Below are 16,260 nucleotides of genomic sequence, written 5' to 3' on the forward strand. Positions count from 1 at the left end.
CCATTCATCAGATAATCATGGAGATTATGAGTGTCTCTGTTTATGTAGACAAAGAAAGCCTCTCTTTAGAAACTGCAAACACATTATGCTAAGTAACAAAGGAAGCAGCCAAGAGCTTCTTCATGGCCAACCCCTTAGTTACTTTTCACTGCTTGTTGTGAATGTCATTGCTTTGAAACCTTCCTCTTTTCTTCTCAGGATAAAGGAGATGGTCGTTGAGATGAAGCAGCTGCTAAATGAAAGCAATAAAGGAGGATTGTAATGTAGTGCCTGGATAAACTGCAAACATCATTTCTGTAGGGGGTCATCACTCCCATCTGTGGCTGTAATTCAGATGGCCCTGTTTTTTAATACACTTGAATAATATGAACATTTCTAATTGCAAATCTGCAGGCCAGACTCTTAGGGCTAAGCTTTAGAATTCTGGCATAGCCTGGTGGGTGCAGGCACAAAATGGCCACCACAGCTTACTTTCAGTCACACAGTTAAGATCCTCGTATTGTGGTGGCTGCTGGTAACATAGCAATCTTTAAAAATATCTGAACAGCAAATCATCTCTCCAAGAGCCAATCAGTAGGCTTGCTGGGCAACAGCCCTACCTGGCCCTGCCTACTGTCTAAAAACACTTCGCAGGCAACAGGAAAGATATAGGCAGGCACCATGGTGCTCATACTGGGGACCCCTGCTTTAAGCTAACAATGATATGCCATCATGTGGCCACCGTCCTGTGGAACCAGCTGCCTGAAGAGGTGCATGCCTTGCAGGACCTCTGTAGGTTCAACATGGCATGCAAGGCTGCTCTTTTTTCAGGTGGCTTTGGATGATTGTGATCCATAGGGATGGGCATAAACTGAACCATGAAGCAAAATTTGTGATAAATTTTGCCCAGTTTGCGGTTTGCGAACCGAAGGTCATGATGACAGGTCTACCATCATGAACTTCCGCAAACTTTCAAAGCAGTTTGCGGCAGTTTGTGGATAAAGCAGAAAGCAGGGGTTTAAAGGGAATCTTTAAACCCCTGCTTTTCTGTTCCCTGCAAAAGCCACAAAAGCAGCTGAGACATGGGGAGCACCTCCATGCCACTCAGCTGTTTTTCAGGCTTACTTGTGCAGTTCCTTTAAAAAGACTGCACAAGAAAATGAAACAGCTGAGTGACTGTGAGCGCTTCCCTGCCTCACAGCTGTTGGGGGGGGGGGTTTCTTGTGCAGTTTCTTTAAAGGGACTGCATAAGGAAGAGAAACAGCTGAGTGGCTGGGAGTGCCTCCCTGCCGCTCAGCTGTTTTCCGGGCTTTCAGTAAACCCCATTGAAAATTACTGTGGTCCCTTTCTACGGGGTTTGCGGGGCCACAAACCATGAACTGGTTTGATTCATGAACAAACCTCCTGGTTTGGGGTTTGATTCAGGGTTCAGTTCATGGTTCGGCCACGAACCATGAACTGACACGAACCTAATTTTTTTCTGGTTTGTGCCCATCCCTAGTGATCCACTAGGTAGCCAGTATGCCTCAGCTGTGTCTTCACCATCCATGCACCCTACCCTGCTTGATAGTAGATAGATTTTAATGAGGATAGGTTTTTAATCATTTTATATTTTTAAAATTTATTTATTGTATGTTTTGTATTGTTTTTATTGGGTGTATTTTATATGCTGTTAGCTGCCCCAAGTCCCATTCAAGGTGAGGGAGCAGGATATAAATTATGATGATGATGATGATGATGATGATGATATGCTCTAATGGACCCTATCCATGAAACTTGTTTATCCCTGCACTAGGCCATATAGTTTCTCTCTCAGTCGCACATAGACACAAACACACACACACGTACATGGAAATCACAGGATTCTAATGCTGTGTGTTTTGACTCATCCCAACAGCCTATATAACAAAAGTATAGTTTGTTTATTGATCGATCGATTGTTTAAAACATTTATGCCACGTTTTTCCTTTAGGCTGAATGCAGCTTATAGAACACATTAAGACACTGCAAATTAAAACCAAATAGAATTTATAAAGCCCCCAAATGCTTCCCTCCCTCTGAGGTGCCTGCTGTTCATACTCAATTACAAGCCCAGGCAAAGAGGCAAGCCTTGCAGTGCCTCCTGAAGATCTCCAGTGAGGGGCTTCCTTCACCTTTCCAGGAAGCAGATTCCATACAGTGGGAGCATGAGGGAAAGGGCCCGGACTTTGGTCCAAGGGGGGGCATCATACAGAGGGGAAGAGCCAGAGGTGGCAGCCTGAGGACTGCACATAGTGCAGGAAGAGAAAATCCTTCACATACGTGAAGAGTATTAAAGTTCATAATCAGCATGTTGAATTGAACTCAGAAACAAACTGGCAGCCAGTATAGCAGTTTCAAAATGAGTAACATGTTTCCATCAGCTACCCCCTGACAATAATCCAGCTGCTGAATTCTGGACCATCTGCAGTTTGATTGATTGATCTGATTTCTATCCTACCCTCCTCACAAGCAGGGAGGACTGTCTTCAAGAGTAGTCCAATGTAAAGAGTGTTGTGGTAATCTGACCTCAAGGTTGCACAAGTATGGCTGGATTGCTAAGAGAGTCTAAGAGAGGAGAGAGCTGGAAAGCTAGATGGAGCTGATTAAATCAGAGCCTGTTAACGCAAATTAACAAGTTCGGTAGCTCACTGCAAATGTTTTAGAGTGTATTGATGGACGTGGGTGAAGATGCTGTGATAAGATGAATTGCTTTCTTGTTGCATTCCTCTGGTAATAAGGGGAGAGTCAAAGGGATGATTTGCACTTTGAGTGGCCAAGACTAGTCTGGGAACCCTGGCCTCTGCCTTTCCCCCGCAAAGGGAAGTATGGGAGAGATTGCAGGGGAGAAGTAGAAGGTTCTTAACATTCTTTCCCCCTAGTTATTGTAATACACATATGTTTGAAAATGCTGATAAGACCCACAGAGGAAAAAGAGAGGCGAGTGGTTAAGCACACCTGCTCACACACTTTTGTTTCCCCTCTGCAAAATGCACTTAACCGATGTGCAGTTCAGAAGCAGTGGCTGCAGTGCTCAGACCTACTGCTAAAAATATGGAGTCAGTCACACAGAGTGTGGTTGATGTGAATTAGTCTATTTCAAGTTGGAGGGAGACATAGAAGGAATCAAACTTTTTTTTGTGCTTTGTGGTTGTTAATTTGACAGCTTTGCCAAAGGGCAGGTTAACCCCTTCTCTCCAAACTCTTCTTGTCATCACAGGGGTTTCAGCAAAAATTCTCCTTTCACAGTAAAGAGATTGTGGCCATCAGCTGTTCATGGTGCAAGCAGGCGGTAAGTGGCTTTTACCGAAGGGAGGTGGCATTTTATCCACTTGACTTGGGGTGTTTGGCTTTAGTTCCACAAGGTCGTATCTTGTATCCACAATCTACCTTGTCTGCTCCTTTCCCCAACAATCTTGTTCTCTTGAATGCTGATTAACTGGCTGAGGGCTCAAACTGATGAAATGAAGATCATACATCTTAGCCCATCCATAAAATGCAAAGTGGAAGTTTGTGTATCCTCAGTTTGCCTCAGGGCAGTGCAGGGAAGTAATGCATGCTGGTCATCTTTCAGTCTGGATTCAGTTTCTCTGTTTGAAAGTGCCTTCATTCTGTTAGCATTTTAAAGGAGAAAAGTAGCACCACACTTTTTACTAACAAACATTGCTCCCTTTAATATGCTAAGCTCGATGCTAAAACAAATTATAAAAAGCAGGGAGCAAAACCAGGTGGTGACTGAAGGGTTTAAATCCTTGTTCCATTCCTTGTATGGTCAATTGAGGCCATGTTAGCCTGTGATTCACACTTTGTGGAAAGAACAAGAAGGGCCTCCTTTGCCTCATCTGCCTGAGACTTGAGAGAAGACTTAATCTAGGATGCCAGTCCTTTTAGTGTGAGCAGGGGAGATAGGGACTCTTTTGTTTAGGAGTCAGTCACTTTTTGGCAAGCATACCGAGGACAAGTGAAATACCACCTTCCTTGTTTTGAACCTTTAATTCTAATAAAGCAGCTTTTTTTCCTTATGATCTGAAATCTCATTTTAAAGGCTGGGAGAAAGTCATTTCCAAAACAGCAGGCGAAAAACCTGGCAGCGGAGTATTAGAAAGGAGCAGTTATATTGATCCACTAGAAGAACAAGGCTTCAAAAGAATTAATTCACAACAAACGCTTTTGCATTTTTGGCATGATGTAATATTTATTCTAAGCTACCATGTTGATTCTCTGTGGGGGAAGTGGGGTTAAAATTCCACTATATACATTAAATTGTAAGCAATTGGCTTTATTTCAAGTTCTGTTTTTAACACAGGAAGACATTGGCAAGTCGGGTTCCCACAGGGTTGCCAACCTCCAGATGGTAGCTGGAGATCTCCTGCTATCATAACTGATCTCCAGCCAACAGAGATCAGTTCACCTGGAGAAAATGGCCACTTTGGAAGGATGGACTCTATGGCATTATACTCCACTGAATTCCAAACCCTGCCCACCTCAGGCTCCACCCCCAAAATCTCCAGGTGTTTCCCAACCCAGATCTGGCAATCATTTGTTCCCAACATCTCTTGGGATGCATCTGTGTAGACCAGGGGTGTCAAACTCATTTGTTACAAGGGCTGGATCTAATATAAATAGGACTTTGTCAGGCCAGGCCATGTGTGTCATAAAATGTAATGCCAGGTAGCGAAGATATTCAGAAGCTACTTGATGGCACTTCACGTACACATTCACCCCCCCCCCCCACAGATGATGACTCTGTTGTACAAACAGCTTGGACTTCTAATGCAAACTTTGTTTTGCATTCCAAGAAGGCTTGCTTAAATAGTCTCAGTGTCCAATCAGGCATCAGCTCTCCAGCAAGCGAAGATATTAACTTTATCAAGGACACCGACAAACACAACTAAAGTGTTTTTTAAGCTTAAAATACAAACATGCTTAAAACAGTAACACTCTTGCTGTATTTTATTTAATAGTCTTTAACAACTGACACTTCCCAAACCTTCCCCCCCTCCAAGATGCCTACCTAAAATTTAAAGGTGGGGGATAGTGGGATTTGGCAATGCAATTTTTTAAATAAAACTTCAAGAGGAAGCACAAGGATCACAGCAGAAACTAAAAATAAAAACTAAAAATATAGAATGCTCTGAACCTAGGAAAACATGAAATGGCTGGGCATTGCAAGCCCCCCCCCCCGGTCTACTCAGAGCGGCAGTGGCTCTCCAGTGTAATGTCCCCCTTTGGCTGTGGGTTCCCAGGTTAGAGTACTTATTCAGGCACCTATTCTCAGGTCCATTCAGCAGAGGCAAGCTGGCTCAAAACATCAGCCCTTTTTTTGCAAGCAGACAAATTCAACTGGCATACAAACACTGGAAACTGAAACTCCACTTCATTGGAATACATTGCAGCTGAAAAAAAGTTGCAAAGAAAATGTGGAATGGATTTTCCATTAAGGTTTCTGGGCCCAGACAGACTACTCTGGGACTGAAATGACAGCCTGAAGAGTGGAATTCCATTCCCAGAATGCAGCTGCTATTCCCAGGGACCATCATTCCACCCTTGGGACTGCCATTCTAGTCCCAGAGTAGTCTATCTGGGCCTAGAGACCTTAAAGGAAAATCCATTCTGCATTTTCTTTGCAACTTTTTTTGTGCTTTAGCCCAGAGGAGCTTCCTGCTGGAGGAGAAACTGTGAAGACAAGGCCCAGCCAGATGGGAAGTTCGGTAGCCCCTATCTTCATTGGAAGGGCGAGGACAGGCTGGGGTGGTGGTGGAAAATAGAGCCATGGGCCTGATTAAAGCCCTGGGTGGGCCGCTTTCAGTCTGGGGCCTTAGGTTTGACACCCCTGGTCTAGAAGAAGAAGAAGAAGAAGAATAGATACCCCTTCCTTCACTACCTGAAGGAGTCTCAGAGTGGCTTACAATCTCCTTTCTCTTCTCCTCCCCACAGACACCCTGTGAAGTAGATGGGGCTGAGATAGGGTTGCCAAGTCTGGGTTGGAAAATACCTGGAGACTTTGGGGGTGGAGCCAGGAGAGGGTGGGGTTTGGGGAGGGGAGGGGCCTCAGCATGGTACAGTGCCATACAGTCCACCCTTCAGAGCAGCCATTTTCTCCAGAGGAGCTGATCTCTGGCAGCTGGAGATCAGTTGTAAAAGCAGGAGATCCCCAGGCCCCACCTGGAAGCTGGCAACCGTAGGCTGAGAGATCTCTATCGAGAACTGCCCTTGATAGAACAGCTCTGAAAGAATTTATGACTGACCCAAGGTCACACCAGCAGCTGCATGTGAAGGAGTGGGGAATCAAACCTGGTTCTCCCAGATTAGAGTCTGCATGCTTAACCACTACACCAAACTGGCTTGTTGGGCCTTCATTAAAACAGTTGACTTCAATCGTCTCCTTCTTACCCCTGCTAAAATATGTAGCATCTGTGTATTTGCTTATGATAATTGGTCACTGCAAAACAAGGAAATAAATTTAGGTTTGTAATACAGCAAACTAGCAAGTCATAATATTCAGGGCAATGCCGAGAGGAAGAAATACATGATGTTTCTCAGTTGCTGCATTTGCATAGGTATAGGAAAGCAGAACCAAAGTATTTTTTTTTACTGTCCCCTGGTGAACGACATCTAAAAGACTTCTACCTGTTGTGAAAGTTCTCTTTCTGAGACCCTGGAGAGCTACCACCGATAAAAGCAGTCAATACTGAATCTGATAAATGGCAGATTTATGTGTTCCTCCTGTTGTATGGTTTGGGGGTTATTTCCTCGCACCCTGTACATGTTCCTTCTGTGGTCTCTCACTAATGCCTCTATTTTTTTCCTTCCTCAAGTTTCACAATAAGGTCACCTGCTTCATGCTGCAGCACATTGAGGAGCCATGTTCTCTAGGGGCTCATGCGGCTGTAATCGTACCTCCCACCTGGATCATTAAGGTGAAGAAACCTCAGGTAACTGCATGCCAATGTCTGTTTTGACACTGTTGGTCGGCTCAGAGAAAGCTTGGCTTAAACTCCTGAGGTTCCTTCAGGAAGGTATGCGTCACTTCCCCCTTTTTTCACACCACCCACTTCCAGCTATACTAAAAATCATTGTAGCTGCTCTGGGAACGTTTAGTTAAGATTGCAAGATAAAGACATTTGAAGCTTAAAGAAATGGTGCTTTCCATGTTTCTCCTTTGTAAGTATTCTTTTATGGTCCTGTTGGGATTTTGGAGGACCTGATCTGTGGACTTCAGTTGTTCAAAAGCAACCGTGGATTCTGGAAGGTGAATATTAGTTGAGGGAAGTAAAAGGAGAATTTAAAATTGCCAGATTACAGCCTGGAGATCCTGCATATATGTTGAACATTCTGAGCAGTGGTGAAAAAATGTATCCTCTGAGCATCTGGTGTCTCTATTCTTTACTTGTCATCTCCCCTACTTACTGGAATAAACAGGAAGTCTCATTTTACCCCAAAGGGAAGAGGATGGGCAAAGGGACCAGTATAGGAATGGGGGGCAGGTGATGGAGCAAATGCATCCTTTCCAACTGTCTTGCAGTTTTTAAAGATGTAGACAGGAAGCAACCCGAGGGAAGGCAGGGAAGCCAGTCATCATAGACATAAAGATGAGAGCTGTTTCTGCAGTCTTTGGTCAGGAATAGGTAAAAACTCCATTAAACAACTTGTAGCATTCAATAAACTTGTGTCAGGAGAAAGGTGGGCATATAAATGTTTTAAGTAAATCAATTCAATGGCCATTCTTCCTTTTTTCTCTTTTAACTGTTTTCACATTAATTTTTATATCTGTTTTAGGTTACAGAATTTTGTAATGAGTCTTTTAAAATGCAAACTCGAAGAAAGTCCCAGTTCCTTTATTGTAGCACGGAGATTTCAGCAAATTGTGCGGCTTTTTTCTTGCATCCTTACCAATGTTCCCTCTAAGCTGAGTTAGTGTGAGCTAGCTCACTGTTTTTCACAGTAGCTCACAGTACTGTTCACAGTACTGTTTCACAGTAGCTCACAAAGTAGAACTTTACTCACAAGACTCCACAGCTTAGAGGGAACATTGACTTACACAATGCTTCCCTTCATCACAGGAATAGGAGCTTTTTTGTTTTTGTTTTTTTAATTTATAATTTTTATTAATTTTAACAATTTCAGTACAATACAATAGCACTGACATCAATACAATACAATAGCATTGACATCTGATAAACGTTCATAAAAATTACAAACCTAAGCATAGAAGCAAACAATCAAGTTTTATATTAGGAGAAGCTGAATGCAACTGACTGTTCTACATATGTTCAATAGGTAAAAAATAAGTGAGCATTAAAACTAAAATAGGGTATCACACATAAGGTATGGGTTGTAAGGCAGAAGACATGTTTGTGCCATAAAATCTAAGAATGGGGACCACTGTTCCACAAATCTGGAACAGTAATTATCAAGTTCTGATTGTAATAATCTGTCTGATAAGCATTCCATAACAAAGCAATCCCATTTTTTTTTTGGTTTAAGAGTTGGCAGCCCCATTTTTCCTATTTGGGCTTCTATAAGAAGCATTTATTTGGGTTTGTATAAGAAGCATTCATGTAAACTGGGTTTGCCCAATCAAGAGGATTGTCTGCTCCAGAGACCTGTCTGGCAGTGATACCAGTATTGAGAGTCCCTTACCAGTCATGATCACAGAAGTCTCGTGATCCAAGAGGTCCTTAGTTCTTGTCCTAAATCCTATGAAGCTTACTTGCGTGGTAATCTGTTTACCTGTCCATGAATTTTGGGAGATAGGGACATTTGCAGTGGCTTTTGAAGTAGAAACTCAGAAAATAAATAGAACGAATACCTGGTTTTCTTTTGAATCTGTACTGGAGCCTGTATGCCAGATTCTGTATTGTTCTTTCTTGGAACTTTTTTTAGGGGCACTCAGCAATGACATTTTCAAATACTCGGTAGCCAAAGGGTACATGTAGATGATGATTCTTAAGTGATAATTTACTACACTAGCAGTGTAATCTCTTGGTAAGCCAGTTGTCTGTATCTTTATGGTGCCAAGAGGTAAGTAGAATTTTACCACACTTCTGCCTCTGCTTTGTGGTATATACATTGGTAGTCAGTTTCATATGTTGAGAAGTCCCTGCCTCTCTTTTGAGCAGCCAATATAAAGGTGAGATTTTTACATTGCTTACTATATCCACTATGTCATCTGTGGCTGGAGGAGCTACACACATGTGGAATGGTATTTATTTATTTATTTCATTAGACTTATAGCCCTCCCTCCCCATGTTGTAAGCTCAGGGCGGGTAACAACATATATGTACCTGCAGTTAATGCAGATTTACAATATTAAAAACATATTACAATACTCAGGCTCCGATCATACACAGAAGGTGCCGCGGGATACTCACGGATGCTGGGCGGATTTAATGGGCACAATCACACCAGCACATCTGGCAAGCATCGCGCACCCGTTGGCAAGCCATCGCATCCTGCCGAAAATTCGTAGTTCAAAGCTAGTGCAGAAACACCAGTATTATCCGCTTGCGACGGGCCACAGACGGACGCCCTCCGTCTGATTGCTCCAGCGCCGCATGAAGCGCGCCGGAAACGTGCACCGACAAAATGCTACCCCCAATTCCCTGCCTTCGCGTCTGATCACGTTCGGCTGGGCCACAAGTGCGGCGGAGCGAAAAGCCACGCCTCCCCCCCGCATTCTCTGGCCAGTGTGACCGGGACCTCAGTTGAAAATCCATAAAATCATCATCATATCATTAAAAACATCTGCCAACGTGCCTCAACAGCAAATAATGTGGTCCCAGTGTGGCTTCCAGGATCTGCGGTGACTGGATCTGCATGTAATCTTTAAGAGCTGAGCACTCTCTGGGAAGTGATGATCTGATCACTAGTAAATTTCACATGTACCCTCAAAGCCTCTTTGGGTACTTGAAGTACAGATCTCTTTTGCATATATTCATTCATATTTATTCAAATGGATGATCTGATCACTGGTAAATTTCACATGTACCCCCAAAGCCTCTTTGGGTACTTTGAAGTACAGATCTCTTTTGCATATATTCATTCATATTTATTCAAATACATATTTTTCCAGTCTTTAAATCTAAAAAAAAGAGGGTGGGGGTTGGACCAATGGCCATGTTTAATCTTTTTTGGTCAATCCGTAGTCCTTCGATTTTTGAATGAGGATAGTTCGTTATTCAGAAGAGTCAGTTTAAATGACCATTCAACTTATATGCAGTTTCACTAGAATTTTGGTAGATTGTTTCATGGCACAATCCCATTTGCGTCTTAACCCATTGACTTCAGTGGACTTAAAGGGATGTAGCTTTGCCTAAAGTTGCACTCTTGGATAAGAGCAGGACTCTGAAAAGATAGTGTATATATCTCCTAATAAGTAAATAAACAATAAACAAGTTAACCACCATCCCTTGGCCTTTACAAACTTAGCTCTAGCTGACTGTGTGTAATCCATGACTGTGGAGACTACATAACACAGAATTAAAGTCTTAGTATTGTTGATCACTTGTTATATTTCTATTTTCTGACTCATCCAAAGCCAAAGGCATTCACTGTTGCTTTTGTTAGTGATGTGATGCATGGGTCATTTCGTAGAAAAAGAGGTGCAGGAGCTCATTAGCATAATTCATTAGCATAACTTGTTTGCATATGCCACACCCCCTGACATCACCGGAAGTGTGTCAGAAGGCAACACCCACTGCTCAGGCTCCACTGGACTGTTTTGGATGGCTAGCTATTGGGGGGGGGCACGCATATCTGCCCTCACAGAGGAGGGAGAGCTTGTACCTGAATAAAACTTGGTCTTAAAGGTGCCACTGGGCTGTTCTGGATTGGCAGCTATTGGGGGGGGGGACAAACACACACATGGAGATCTGCATTCACAGAGGCGGGAGAGCTTGTACCTGAAGGCGGGCTGGGGGGGTGCTCTGCAACTTACCTGGTTGCTTCTTGCTCCTTGTGGCCTGACTTTGAATTGCTAGGAGCAGGGGGCGGGGCTTGCTGCATGTGCCCACCCCCTGGGCTCCTTACTGCCGGAGCTCCGCTCCTGTGCGCTCCTGCAGGAAATGACCCCTGATGTGATGTCATTGTGTCTACAATTTCCTTGCCCCTTTCCTTCAGTAGCTGCTGCCGCAAGGGGCAGGGAACTGTGGGACGTGATGATGTCATGTTTCTCTTTTACCAATAATTACTGGAGAGAGAGAGAGATGGAGAAGACATGACTGGTTAACAGCTACGCTTCCGCATATCATGTAGAGAGACCTTCAGTTCTCTCTGTACTCCTCATATTGTCCCACCAGTCCCAGTGAGACTTGCCTACCACATCAGTGATTCAGAAGTGGTTTTAATTGGCACATTTGCTTAAAGAGGGAATGAACAGAAGCAACACCTTTGTACTGCTTGTCTTGAGTCCTGAATGATGGCAACCGAGTACTGGCTGTGATACCCAACCACCAGTGGCATATGTTGACTGCTGGTTTTCACCTCCTTTTCCCTCTTGTCTAAATTGGGATAGAATGGGATTGGACTCAGAAGTCAGTTCTGTATCCTTGTCTTTTTGGGGGGAATACCAGAGCAACAAACGGTTGGCTGCATACGTTCTGTTATTATGAGAGTAGTCTGTGAATTAGGAAGGCCTAGGCTATGTAGCTGGCATCATACAGGAAGTGACATCATCACACCAGCAACTTCTGGGCGATGCTCTCGTATGTGGGCAAAATCTCCATGGTAAAAGTGGCTTCTACCATAGAGCTTTTACTCTAATACTGGAGCATCACCCAGAAGTTGCTGGTGTGATGATATCATTTCCCATGTGATGCCAGCAAGGTGGCCTGGGCCTTCGTCTTTCTTCTAATAAGTCCCCCCGCTGGCCAGCTGATTGGTGGCAGGGGACCCCCACCTGGGTAGGGGGTAGCAACCAATGCTCCCTCTAAGCTGTGGAGTCTTATGAGCAAAAATTCTACTTTGTGAGCTCCTGGCATTAAAGTTGTGAGCGAGCGATTTGGCTACTGCATAAATGAGTTTGCCCTGGAGCCATCCTTCCTGAGCTAAGACAAAAATGTGTGAGCCGGAGGCTGAGAAACTGTGAGCTAGCTCACACTGACTCAGCTTAGAGGGAACACTGGTGGCAACCCTACTGTGAACTGGCTTTGGCTACTGCTGTGTCTATCTTAAATTAGCTCTGGAGAATTCCCATATCTATTGCATGCTCGGGTGAGAGTTGGGCTGTATCCCGTTATTTCATAACCGATGGCCTGATGTGCATTTTGCAAGGAGGACTCTGCCTGTTCGGCACCTCTGGTCTGTCCATGGACCCTATGCACTTTGGTCCAGGCCATGTCACCTGTCCTAGAAGCCTCATGTACGTTTGAGAGGCCGTACTGGGCTTATTCAGAAGAAGGGCACTCTGTGAATGTTCAGAGGGCCCTTGAATACCCCTGAACACTTTCCTGATCTCAGCCTTGGACTGATTCTGAGGCACTGGGGGGAAAATTAAGCTCCAGAGAGGTCGGAGGAAAGCTGCTGTTGCCTCTCTGCTGTGCAGCTTCAGTTCTATGCGTCATCCTCAAGGGTGTTTCGTGTGAAATGATGGGAATGCAGCAGCAAGAGAGGCCAACCCCTTTCCCTGTCGTGGCCGTGAGAGAAAGGCAGCAGGCCTAGAAGGAGCTGAGTCTGGACTTTAATTGCAGAGCTGGGTGCAAATGGTTTCCCATGCTGGGAATGCTAACCTTCAGCTTCTACCCTGCCTCTTTCTGTGTCTCAGATTACATGCTATTCTTCTCAGGCACAGCTGCATCCCTGGCCAAATTGCTTGTTCCATTTACTGATTATGGTCGAAAGTGAGAGCGCAAAGCCTCCGGGGCCCTTGTCAAGCCCTCTGATCTTTCTGATGCCGCCTGCAGCCCCCCTTCCGCATTCCACTCCATTAAATCATTTTCAGAAGCCATAATGGCAGGCGGGCAGGCAGGCAGGCTGATCCACAGGTAGGCACACTGTTGTAATGGCCCCAGCTTGCCTCAAGGCAAGTCAGCGTGAGGCAGGCCAGCCTTGGAAATAGAGTTTGATAATGGAGTCTTTTTCAAAGCAGCCTCCCTTCCCTGCTTTCCTGGTATTTCTCCGCCTGGGACAAAGTTCAGCAAATGGAAAACTTAGGATGGGTGGTCGGCATTGGACAGAGCAGCTGGGGAAATGAGGCTCTTCAAGCGGAGGTGGAATTTACTTCTTTCAGGTGGGAAATTATGAATGAGGCGCTTCGATATCTGCTGTGCAGGGAGTCCAACCTTCCAAACCATTTGCGTTTGCAGATCTCTTACACACAATTACCTTGGCCTATGTTTTCCATATGAATGTCTGGGTCTCCAATTCCTTTGCTTAGAAAAAGGAGTGATCCGTATTAATAACATTAACAACTGCTGTTATAACATTTTTTTTTGCATAATGTGATACTGTCTTCCAATGTGGCACTTTAGATCAGCTGATAAAATGCAGCCCACCTTGCTGAAATATCTCCCCCCCCCCTCCACACTTAAATCTGAAACCGCATCTCTGTTCATCAGAGTTCACTGGAAATTTCTTTGTGATTAACATTGCATAGAATACCAATACGGGAAAAGATGGTTATGTGAATCAAACTGTTTTCTCTGGGATATTTGTGTGTTCATATGCAGGTGCCTCAGTCTTCTGACAGTGTTTTGCCATTTTCAGGGGGCGAGCCTTCAGTGGCAGCAGTTGTTTCCTAGCTAATGCCTACCCATATAAAGAATCAGCTTGTGAACCTTTCATTTCCAATTTGATTGGTTGGTTGATGTTGGTTGGGAAAGGTCCAGAGGTCTGAGGACCCTTCTCCTGTATAGGTCCCAGGCTAGCGAGCTTTTTTAATGCCCCATCCTTTGAAGGCACCACAAAATCTAATGAATATCATTAGAGAGTCTGCATACTCAGCCAATGTGTGTGTGGGGGGGGAATTCTCCAATGGAACAACTTGCCAGGCACATTGGCTTCAGGGCTAGCTTTTGGCCTTGGGTAAGATGACCTCCAGTGCTCTCCTGTTAAGAAAGTCCGATGCCACTTCTTCCTCCATTCCCTCTCAGCACCCTCTTGCACATATACAGCATACTCACCAGTTTTGGGGGGGCTGACACCCATAATGCGAGACAAAACTAAACAGCTGAGAGAGTCACTGTTATATTATTTCCTGTGGGGTGGACCTTACCCCTATCCTACCATTCCACCGAGCAAAGTTTGTTTGTTTATTAAATACTTAAAATATTTAAGACCCACCTTTCCTTTTGACTCAGGTTTCAAGCTTTCCTCCAGCCTTAGTAGTAGGTGATTCTTCCATTGGAGGTAGGGTTGCCAGCCCCCAGGTCCAGGAAGGGGTTCCCTCACTCCTGGGGGCTCAAATCCACCCCAACCAGCTGGCCGCTGGGGAAGCCCTGCCCCCAATCTGTGGCCACCCATGGCCAGCCCTTGGCAGAAAGCATGTGGCCTGCCGACCAGCTGGAGGGCCCTTTAAATCTTTTAGGGGTGGGAGGGGCTTTTGCTGGCCACAGCTCTGATGGCAAAAAGACCCTTTCCCAGCGGCAATTCAGGCCTATGTGGCCATGGCTTGGGGGTGGGGCTTGGGGCATCCCTGCCCTCCCCCAGAACATCCCCAAATCCCCCCACCAGATTGACCAAGGGACCTGGCAACCCTAGTTGGAAGAAGGTACCTTAGGCTGGAGGAAGCCTACTTGGAGGATGGCTGGATCCAACCACAAAATGGGAGATTGCCCTACTGTCCCCCCATAATATCTTCAGTCTCCCATTCTTGATGGGACTGGATGGGTTGGAAGTCTTTGGTCAATGATAGCTCTTCTTCCATGTCATGGGCTTGGCAGGTGACCTAGCATTGGCCCAGTTGGTGTGAATTTTTGTGAACTATCTTAATATTTTTAGCTTCAGTGGTCTAAGAATAAAGAATCGATAAATGGGTGATGGCTCCGCATGCCCTGCTGGGTCATGTCTCCACATGTTACACTTCAAGAAAAGATGCTGAGAGAATATTAAATTTGAAGTGGCATTGTCAGCCTGACTTTGAAAGCTCCAAGGCTCCTGGCAAGGTCTGTGTGACCCAGAAAAGCAAAGCTTTTCTCTGAAATGTCCTAATCTTTTTTGTCCAGGATTTCTTACAAACTATTACTTTCTGAGATATTTAGAATGACTGTTTCACCCAAAGATACTGAAGACTGCTTATGATAGAGAAGAGATCAGAAGACCAGGGCGTGGCCTTGGATTCCAGGATTTAGATAGCAGTGTCTCATCAGACCCTGAGTTTTATTGTTTTTACTAGAAAATGATTTAAACTAAAACAAGTAAACTGAGCTTTGTGACTACAGTTATACCCATCTGAGTGATTAGAATATTTTAAATGATTGTCATCTGGAGTTTTACTTGTACCATTGCCTCATGCTGAAGTACAGTTGTAAAGTCTGTGGCTCAGTATTTCTATGATTAGAGCCACCTATCACCTGTGGGACAATGGCATTTCCATTATACTGCAGCAACAGCATTAAGCCTGACTTCAAGATAATGTTTTCAGTGGCTTGTTGGGCACTCGTAGCTTGTATCTGTTTTCATCTAGGGCCAGCCCAGCCATACAGGTGAGCTAGGTGTTCACTTAAGACCCCAAGCTTTTGTGGGCACCAACTTAGACAGAAATGAATTTCTATGGTTATTTTTACATTGTTCATTTGAATGCCAAGTAAATAAAGGTTCATTCTCATTTTTCTCTATATTGAATGTGACGGGGTCAGGGAGCGAACACCATATTTCCCCAGGAGGAACCAAAAACCCCTTTGACTTCCTCTCATCCATCCTTCCTAGTTTGGACTGTTGCTACTAAGTTGGTTAATAAATATGATGTCTTCTGTCAGCAGACAGTGCATTCTAAGTGCTGTTTGCATTTAGTGAGGAAATAAAACTACTAGCTGAAATACGCAGCATATCAAACTCTGCTTTATGAAGGTTCTGTTTGTTTTAAATCATTTTGATACTGGTTTTTATACAAACACATGCACATACCTGGCTTCTAAGGGCCATTTTGCATATTGTACAGCAAGAAAACTTGGGTTGGTGGTTGAGACCCAAACTAGGAGAGAATTTTGCAGCTCAGCTACAGAGCCATCATAAGAACATAAGACACGCCAATGTTGGATCAGGCCAAAGGCCCATCCAGTCCAACACTTTGTGTCACACAGTGGCCAGAAATACCAGTGCCATCAG

General features: G+C 44.4%; 1 protein-coding gene across 1 annotated transcript in view; it reads left to right on the forward strand.

Moving 5' to 3' along the window:
* Nucleotides 1–16,260, forward strand: part of DGKI (diacylglycerol kinase iota) — a 383,828-nt gene that overhangs the window by 199,362 nt on the left and 168,206 nt on the right. Inside the window, exons 7-8 of the mRNA XM_015424707.1 lie at nucleotides 3,218–3,289; nucleotides 6,816–6,932. Coding sequence (XP_015280193.1) covers nucleotides 3,218–3,289; nucleotides 6,816–6,932 — 189 coding nt within the window. The remainder of the gene's footprint in view (nucleotides 1–3,217; nucleotides 3,290–6,815; nucleotides 6,933–16,260) is intronic.

The sequence above is a fragment of the Gekko japonicus genome, unplaced genomic scaffold (genome assembly GCF_001447785.1).
Source record: "Gekko japonicus isolate JY-2015 unplaced genomic scaffold, Gekko_japonicus_V1.1 scaffold689, whole genome shotgun sequence".
NCBI classification, from domain to species: Eukaryota; Metazoa; Chordata; class Lepidosauria; order Squamata; family Gekkonidae; genus Gekko; species Gekko japonicus.